Here is a 9265-nt window from a genome sequence, read left to right on the forward strand (position 1 = left end):
CTGCTGAAGCAGGCAGGCTGCTGTAGCTGCTGCCGAGCAGGCCGGCGTTTGTAGGGTGAGCGACTTTCCCTGGTGAGCAAGTTCCCTGGTGAGGATTTATCCCACATTGATCCCAAAACCGCCACTTTTTTCCCCTGGAAAGCACCCAAAATCCCGGGTTTTGGGGGGAAAGGAGCGGTGAAGGGGTTGTCCTTAAATCGCAGAGCCTGAAAGTGGGATCCGGCAGCAGGAGCCTCTGTGCAGGCGTGGATCCAAGGACATGGTTGCTGCCCCAGAAGCAGCTTCCCAGCCTCTGCTTTGGGCCAAGAAGAGGTGGAATGGGGCCCAGGTTATTGTTAAAAGCCAGCTTTGGAGGGGAGTTGGGAGTTCAAATGGTGCCAAATCCATGGAATTTGGGGGGCATGGGGGGAGGGGGGGTGTTTGGGGAAAAGAAGGGATTGGAAAGGGACTGGGGCAGAAGGAATGGCGTTTGTGGGGTGTTCCTGGAAGCGGGCATGGTTGGATGCGGCTTGGAGCGTCCTGCTCTATAGAAGGTGTCCCTGCCCATGGCAGAGATTGGAGCTGGATGAGCTTTAAGATGCCTTCAACCTAACCCATTCCATGACTCTGTGATTCCATGAATCCATGATCCCACACCTCTGTGCTGCAGTGTGGATGTTCTCTGGTGTATGGATCTTAGGAAGGAGCTAGTGGCACAAGGGAGCTCCAGAGCATCCCACAAGCAGAGCATCCCATAGGGATTCAGAGAATCCAACAGGGCTCCAGAGCATCCCACAGAGCTCCAGTCCCATAGGGATTCACAGCATCCCGCAAGCAGAGTATCCAATAGGGGTTCAGAGCATCCCACAGGGATTCACAGCATCCCACAAGCAGAGCATCCCACAGGGCTCCAGAGCATTCCACAGAGCTCCAGAGCATCCCATAAGGATTCAGATCACCCCAAGCCCATCAGAACCACCCCCATGTCCCCATGCCCCCCTCACAGAACCCCTGATGGACCCCGCGTTGGACCCACCTCCCGCCCCGCTATGGAACCTGCCCCATGGAACCTGCATCTCTGTGACATCAGCCCCAGCACCAAGGGACCTGCATCCAGCACCCATATCCCTGGGGCAGTTGCACTTTGGGCACAGTTGTGGTTGCAGCTCCTTGGTGGCAGCTCCTTGGTAGCAGCTCCTTGGTTGCAGCTCCTTGGTGGCAGCTCCTTGGTAGCAGCTCCTTGGTGGCAGCTCCTTGGTAGCAGCTCCTTGGTAGCAGCTCCTCGGTTGCAGCTCTTTGGTAGCAGCTCCTTGGTAGCAGCTCCTTGGTAGCAGCTCCTCGGTTGCAGCTCTTTGGTAGCAGCTCCTTGGTAGCAGCTCCTTGGTAGCAGCTCCTCGGTTGCAGCTCTTTGGTAGCAGCTCTTTGGTAGCAGCTCCTTGGTAGCAGCTCCTCGGTTGCAGCTCCTTGGTTGCAGCTCCTCGGTGGCAGCTCCTTGGTGTCACCCTTAGCAGCAATGGCAGCAAAGGCTTTGCTCCGTGTCCTCATCCTGCTGGCATTGGCCTGGCTGGTGCATGGCTCCTGGGACAGCTGTGGGTGAGTAGCACCAGGCTCTGGGGCTCCCGGTATTCCATAGGGAGATACTGCTGCTCCCAACCATGGTCACACCAATGGGGTGGTGGGACTGGGGAGCACCACTTCCTTGCCATCACCCCATGCAGTGGCACAGTGCAGCTATGGGGCACCCCATAGGGTCTCTTCTCCCTGCAGCACCCTATGGGTGGGACGATGCTTGCCCTTCATCCCTAACCATCAAATGTTGGGCTTCTGCTTCCAGAGGGACCTGCGGTACCCGTCCCATGGCTGATTACTATGGGATGTCGCGCATCGTCGGAGGCGTGGATGCGCAGCAGGGCGCCTGGCCATGGATGGTCAGCATCCAGGTCCCCACAGCCAGCGGCTCTTCACACATCTGCGGGGGGTCTCTCATCACCCCCCAGTGGGTCCTCACAGCCGCTCACTGCTTCGTCGGGCAAAAGTAAGGGGGAGAAGGGATTCCAGCCATAGGGAATAGCCAAGGAGCAGCTCCAATCCCGTCCCCTTCCCCATCCTGGATGCACTGGGAAGAGCGCTCGGGAGAAGGCTGCTTCCAACTTGACAGCCCTTGAGCCTGAGGCACGCTGGGGCAGTGCTTTCCTTTGGGAAGCAGCAGGAATGTTGCTCCTTCCCACCCCTCTTCTCCATAGAATGGAATGGAATGGCATGGAATGAGACGGAATGGAATGGGATGGAATGGAATGGATCATGGAATGGGCTGGGTTGGAAAGGAGCTTGGGATCATCCACTTCCAAGCCCTTGCCATGGGCAGGGATGCCTTCCATAGAGCAGCTTGCTCCAAGCTGGCCTTGAGCACTGCCAGGGATGGAGCATCCAAACCTTCTCCAATCCATCCCATCCCAGTACCCCAGTGCCCTCATAGGAAATTCCTTCCCTATCTCCACCCTGCAATTCCCAGTGGGAACCCATCACCCCTTGTCCAATGGCTCTAATCCCTGCTCTTCCACTCCCTCCCAGCTTCACCACGGATTGGTTCGTGATGGTCGGAGTCACAGACCTGGCTTGGGCCAATTCCGAGACCCAGAAGCGTGGGATCCGGCACGTCGTGGTCCATGAATATTACACCGGCATCTCTGGTGGCTTTGACATCGCCTTGCTGGAGCTGGACCAGCCGGTGCAGTGCGGGTACCACGTGCAGCTCGCTTGCCTGCCCGATGCGACGCTCAGGCAATCCCAGCTCTCCGAATGCTTCATCAGCGGATGGGGCGCGAGGGAGGCCAGAAGTGAGTGCCCGACGGCTCCATTGGCCTTGGAATGACAGGTCATGGATTCATGGAATGGGATGGAAGGGAGGGTAAAGCTCATCCAGGTCTATTGGAGGTTGCTCCGACTGGGGATGGAGCACGCCAGCCTTCTCCATCCAGCCCATCCCAGTGTCCCACCGTTTCCTTCTCTCCAACCTGAGCATCCCTGCTTCAGTTGGAACCCATCACCCCTTGCCCCATCGCTGAAGGTCCCTCCATGTCCTCCTTACGTTGAGGATGCAGAGCAAAGGGGACGCAGCCCAGGCCATAGGGCGCTGTTGATGGCTTCCGTTGAGCTTCTTATCCCCCAATACCCCCAAATCCATCCTTTGTTTCCCTAATCCTGAACCCCTTTGTTTCCCCACAGCAGGGGCATCGTCCCCATCAGCCCTGCAGGAGGCCAAGGTCCGCCTCATCGATGTCAAGCTCTGCAATAGCAGCCAATGGTACCGAGGGGCCATCAAGAGCCACAACCTCTGTGCTGGGTACCCGCAGGGTGGTATCGACACCTGCCAGGTAGGGATGTGCCACTGGGGCTCCCTTCTCCTCTCCCATCTGCAGGGCCTTGCTCTGCATCCCCCTTTATCCCAGCTTCAGAAGAGCATCATCCCTACGCAGGGACCATAGAGCTTGGAGCCTTAACAGCATTGAGATTCCACCACTAAACCATGTCATGAGTATGGATTCATGGAATGGCTTAGGTTGGGAAGGAGCTTAAAGCATCCAGTTCTAAGCAAGGAGCAGGGACGCCTTCCATTAGACCAGATTGCCCCAAGCCCCATCCATCCTTCTCCATCCTATCCATGCCAGTGTCCCACCACCCTCATAGGGAACAACTTCTCTTTATCTCCAACCCAAACTCCCCTGTTCCAGTTGGATGCCATCAGCCCTCGTCCTATGGCTCCCATTCATGCTGAAGATCCCTCTCCACACCCAAATGATGAAGGAGAACCCTTCCATCCCCATAGGCTGACAGTGGTGGTCCCCTCCGGCATTGCCATGGCGACCCATCCCCATCCCCGCTCCTTCTCCTCCATAGGGTGACAGCGGCGGTCCCCTCATGTGCCGGGACAAGCGAGCCAACTTCTACTGGGTTGTGGGGCTGACGAGTTGGGGCCGCGGCTGCGCCAGGGCCAAGAAACCGGGGGTCTACACCTCGACGCAGCACTTCCATGAGTGGATCCTCTACCAGCTGAGGACATTCCGCTCCGCGGCCGCCTTCGCGACGCCCCCAACATGGAGCCACCAGCACATCTCCCATACCCCCGTCCAGGAGACAATGCCTGCACCCACGGCCTCGAGCATCAGTGGCTTCTGCTACTTCCCTGTTCGGGTGCTGTTGGAATTCATCACTCGGATGCAGGACTTGCTGCAGGCTCTAAGGGGGGAGAAGACTTGAGGAGTGCCATCGCTTGCAGGTGGCTTGACCTTCAGTAAAGTTGCCTTATTTTCCCATAGAGAGGATGCTTTGCATGCCCACCTCTTTTTCTGGTCCATGGGGAGGGGTGGGGATGAGGGACAGAGGGCAGGGAACAGTGGGAAGCGGGAGCTGGGAATCAGGGAATCAACCAGGTTGGGAAAGACCTTCAGGAGCATCAAGTACAATCACTGCCCCACCATTAAAACATGGCATGAAGAGGGAGGGGGAACAGCTTCCATTAGACCAGGTTGCTCCAAGCCCCATCCATCCTTCTCCATCTAGCCTATCCCAGGGTCCCAGCACCCTCACTTCCCACTTCCAGGCTTGAGATCTTCCTTTAGGACCTCACAAGCTCCAAGGCAGTATCCATCCCAGCACCAAGCACCCATCCCAGCTCCCAACACCCATCCCAGCACCCTTTGGACCTCTCCCAAATCCCAGCATTGGGGTCCCCAGTGCCTGAAGCAGGGACTGGGGCCAGGGCTCACCCTTGTCTGTGTCACTGGGTCCCCATTCACCCCTCATCCTGTTAAGATCCCATGAAGATCCTATTAAGATCCCATTAAGATCCCATTAGGAACTCATTAAAACCCCATTAGGATCCCATTAGGACCCCATTAAGATCCCATTAAAACCCCATTAGGATCCTATTAGGACCCCATTAATATCGCAATAGTATCCCTTTAGGACCCCTTTAATATCCCATTAGGAACCTGTTAATATCCCATTAGGACCCCATTAAAATCCTTTAAGACCCCATTAAGATCCATTAAGACCCCATTAAGATCCCTTGAGGATCCCATTAGGACCCCTTAATATCCATTAATATCCCTTTAGGACCCAGCAGCCATTATGGGAGCTCTTATGGGTGGGCCTCACAAACCCACACTCCCATCCTAGCCCCTCCACATCCTTGCCACCCACCCAAATTCTCCTCTTTATGGCAAAATCACCTTTAGGACAGATACAAAAATAAGCCCCGGGGGGGGGGGGGGGGGGGGGGTCACGACACACACAACACAAGACCCTCCCCCCCTTAAACAGCCCCCCCTTCCCCCAGTAGGGGCACAGTGACTGGGGTGTGGGATTGTGCTGTGCCCCCCCAACATAGTCTGTGACAGGCTCAGGCTGGCACCAGGGGGTGTCGTTCCTATCTCATTGGGGCACCACAGGCTGCTATGGGGGGGCAGTTGTGCGTCTCTGTTACAATCCACTCTCGTTCCTTCTTCTGCATTGTTACACTCCCATTCCTTCTTTCTCTTTGTTAATCAGGACTTCCCTTTGGTTGTTTTATACAATGTGATTTCCAGTTCCTATCCAAAAATGTCCCTCCATATCTACCATTGCTGGAGAATAGTACAGCTGCTGAGACTGCATTTTGGCATTTCCTGGCTATGTTGAGGAGTTTCTCATAAAAATATAAGCCAAAAGAGACATAACACAACCTCCTGGGAAAGCAGGAGTGTTGGTAGCAGTAGGCCAGGAGGCCCCTCTGAACAAGTCCCTCTGGTCCCTAAAAGTGGAGGTGTGGGATGTGCTCATGATGCCTTCACTGCTGCCATTGTCAGGGTTTTCTGATGTCCTGAAAGTAAGCACTGTGAAAGGCTAACCCAGGACTATGGTTTTCCTGAGTCTCTAAGGCTTTAGTCTGAGAAGTTTTCCTTGACAAGTGATTGCAGTCTCTGTGTTTTGAGTCTTGTACTTGGAGGAAGCATTGGCAGCAGTGTCACTGAGGAGTAGTCATGAGCACTGTCAAGAAGCTGTTGAAGAGCGATGACAAAAGTTTACTCTGTGGATTTGAAGAAATCACAGCGAATGTTAGTGAAACTGGTTTTGCCAGGATGTGTGGTTTGTTACCAGTGCACCGTAGAACGGACCTTGGTGAAAACAATTTAACCTTGTAAAATGTGGGACAGTTGAGCTAACCCCAATTTTAAAGGGAACTTGAATGTGCAGTGAAATTCCAGAAGCTGTCAAGTGTGAGGATCTGGGGTGCAAACTCCTCAGACTGTCCCTTCTTTACATCACAGGAGGTTTGTCAGGGCTAGGAGCAGATGCTATCATTATCATACTGTTTCCTGGCCAGCTGCTTTCGGGTTTCAGCCGTAAAAAGCTTGTGGTTGATTTTGGTGCCTCCTTCTGACCAGCCAGAAACAAGCAGCTTTCACAGTGTAGCGTATGCCAATAGTGATTTGGCATGCAGCGCGCACACAGTTTGTTCAGTGCAAGCAGAGGAGCCACAGAGTTTTTGCAGGGGCATTTTACAGACCTCACTTCTCGGAAGCAGGACTACAGATGCCTGTAACAGTGCCTGGGTTGTTTCAGCTTAAAACCGTGCTGTGAAAACACCTTCTCAAAAGTTAGCATTCTTTAGCTATCATAGTTCTTTAGACCAAATCTTCTGGTTTCAGAGATGCCTTGGCATGAAACACCCAGGGTCTGCTTGGGATTTGTTTGGTTGGTTTTCTTGTTTTGTTTTGTTTCGTGTTTGCAGTGTCACCAATCACAGTAGTAGAATTTAAATATCAACATGTGCTGTCAGGTTTTGATGTACAAGGTAGGATATACAAGCACCCATAACCCTAACGTTACTTATCTTATATCCACTTCTATAGGAACAAGATCATTCTGTTTCACTTCAACATTCTGAAATGTGCCAGCCCCGTAATGTTAATAAACATACAGTGCCCTACAACACAGATGAGTGAAGTACCGAGATGATGTATTCTCCCTGCCTCTTAGTCATGGTGCTTAAGAAATAGACAACATTTGTTTGATTTAAAAATTCATATCCTTCAAAAGGTAACATGGCTGGCTTACAGATGACCTGTAGCACATGGTCCCTGTAGCCTATGGTGGTCAGAAGAAATACTCAGAAATGAACAAGATTGAGTGTTTTGGATAAGAGCTGACAAAAAAAAAAACCAAACCAGTCTGTTTAGCTGAATGCACCAATTTGTAACTTATGAGTTCATCACAAGCAGATGTTGAGTAGTAATCAGTGCATGCAGAAAATACTTCTGATTGACATCTAGGGCTTTCCAAAGTAGACGTGTTCAAGAAGATGTGCATATCCCCAGTGACAGGAGTATTTGGGTATGATTACTGCCTGCGGCACTTTGCAAAGTGAAGATCTCGAAGGCTTGTTCTTGCCGTGTTCCACAATTCGCAGTCCCTTGGCTGTGCTGCAGCATCCCATGAAGCTGTGAAATAAACCCAGTCACTGAGCATGTGTGGGTTAACATCATCCTGCTGATGTTTCTCCATGAGACCATTTCACTGACCTGCTTTGTTGAACAATTGCACAGTTATGCTCATCTGTTCCATCTTCTGAGGCAACAACCTATGATATGGGGTAGGTCAGAGGACTTAGGTGAAGGGCTGCTCTGATCCAACTTTGCTACCAGAGTAATTGTACTGTGTAACTAAACTGCAGGTGACCGAGTATGGTCTTGGCCATGTTGATAATATTCAGTGAGGTCCGGTCTTAATCCGGATGAGGGTTGTTACATGGTCACCAATTTTCTGATTCCAAATGTTAATTGTCTTTATTTGACTGTCATTTAAAAATGTTTCCCATTACAGCTTGTCCTTACTCCTGATCCCTGTGCTTGATAGATGTTTGTGACCTCGAGGTGAAGCACAGCTTCGTGCATGATGTCCTCTGGTGCTTGGATAGCAGAGCTTTGCAAAGCGTGTTTGGTTAGCACTGCTCTGGAAACAGTGAACAGCCTTCTGGAAAAGGCTGAGACTTGCTAAACAGATGGACTTCAGACTATGCGGGAGTGTTTAGGAGCACTAAGGAGTCAGACCGGCTGTACACCTGCATGGTTCCAGAGCCCAGCAGAGCCTTCGGGGGCAGTGGGACAGCTGCTTCTCCATTCCATGAATCCTAACTTCTGAGTGGATACTTCCACCAAACCCCAGTCCTTGACTGATTTCTCACATAGATCTGGTTTATAATGGCTGTACTTGAAGTGCTCAGAACTTCATTGCTGGCACGTGCACCCTTCCTGCTTTGTAACCAGGGAACATTCATCATTAGTCAGCAGTAAAGTCACTTCTGAGTGATTGACACAAAACCGTGGAGCTGTGTTTGACTGAAGAGACTGCATAGAAGGGTTGAAGAACTTCAGCTGTACGAGACCTTTTCCAAATAAAGTTTTCCTTACAAACGTGCTAGAAGGACATGAGGTGTGCACTGTGAGAGCAGCGACTGCACCGCCTCACTCAGGACACAGCTGCTGAGGGAGCAGAGGAGGACCCAGCAGATGGTTTTTACTGCTGTTAAAAAAAAAGTGAGGATTGTTTTTCCCCAGCAGCCTGGAAGCTCTGCAGATCCACCGGGATGTGTGGAGCTGACAGGGATACAGGCGGTGCTCGAGGTGCCAGGGAAGGGGAGAGACTTGGAAGGTATTTACCAAAGAGTTTGAGAAGTACTCACCTAGGAAATCACAAGTGCATTGCGTCCCTTTCCAAATGCTGCAGTAAGCATCACTGAAGGCAATTCCATAAAATGGGGAACTTTTACAAATGGTGTTGCAGAATGACTCTAAGAGCAGGACCATAGAGTTCTGGAGGACTGTGCAAGCAAGGCAGGGGGTGGCCCCCACAGGTGGCCGGAGACTGGACCTGGGGGAAGAATGTGGAGGAAGCTGTGGGGGCTAACCAATACTGTTATACCAAGAAGGAGTGGCTGACTACCACTCCTATATATGTGTGAACTGCGTCACAAATAAGGTAGAAGTTGCTTATCACCCATATTGGGTTGGCCTGTCTGCTTCTCCTCGCCGCTTACAAATGGCGCCCGAACAGGGACGCGGACTACAGGGCCCTGGTCGCTGGGGACCCGGATTACAGGGCCCCGACTAGCGGGGACCCGGGATACAGGGCCCCGACTAGTGGGGACCGAGGATACAGGGCCCCGGTCGACGGGGACCCGGATTATAGGGCCCCGACTAGCGGGGACCCGGATTACAGGGCCCCAGCCGACAGGGACCCGGGATAC

The 9265-nt window shown here is 52.5% G+C and overlaps 1 protein-coding gene across 1 annotated transcript; it reads left to right on the forward strand.

Annotated features, from left to right (window-relative positions):
- Positions 1-1492: 1492 nt before the first annotated feature.
- Positions 1493-4236, forward strand: LOC133277706 (acrosin-like). The gene is made up of 5 exons (XM_061469833.1): positions 1493-1572; positions 1814-2014; positions 2551-2816; positions 3208-3353; positions 3877-4236. Exons 1-5 carry the CDS (start codon positions 1493-1495, stop codon positions 4234-4236), a joined length of 1053 nt encoding a protein of 350 aa, XP_061325817.1.
- The last annotated feature ends 5029 nt before the right edge of the window (positions 4237-9265 follow it).

This window comes from Pezoporus flaviventris, unplaced genomic scaffold, assembly GCF_033815535.1.
Source record: "Pezoporus flaviventris isolate CSIRO_AGI_PZ_B2104156 unplaced genomic scaffold, CSIRO_AGI_Pfla_v1 ptg000061l, whole genome shotgun sequence".
Taxonomy (NCBI): Eukaryota; Metazoa; Chordata; class Aves; order Psittaciformes; family Psittacidae; genus Pezoporus; species Pezoporus flaviventris.

What these genes read in the sequence shown, in the direction of transcription:
- LOC133277706 (XM_061469833.1), top strand. Translation starts at nt 1,493, where the DNA reads ATGGCAGCAAAGGCTTTGCTCCGTGTCCTCATCCTGCTGGCATTGGCC. An exon ending in GGCTCCTGGGACAGCTGTGG is followed by an intron (nt 1,573 to 1,813) that starts GTGAGTAGCACC and finishes TTCTGCTTCCAG; the next exon opens with AGGGACCTGCGGTACCCGTC. An exon ending in CACTGCTTCGTCGGGCAAAA is followed by an intron (nt 2,015 to 2,550) that starts GTAAGGGGGAGA and finishes ACTCCCTCCCAG; the next exon opens with CTTCACCACGGATTGGTTCG.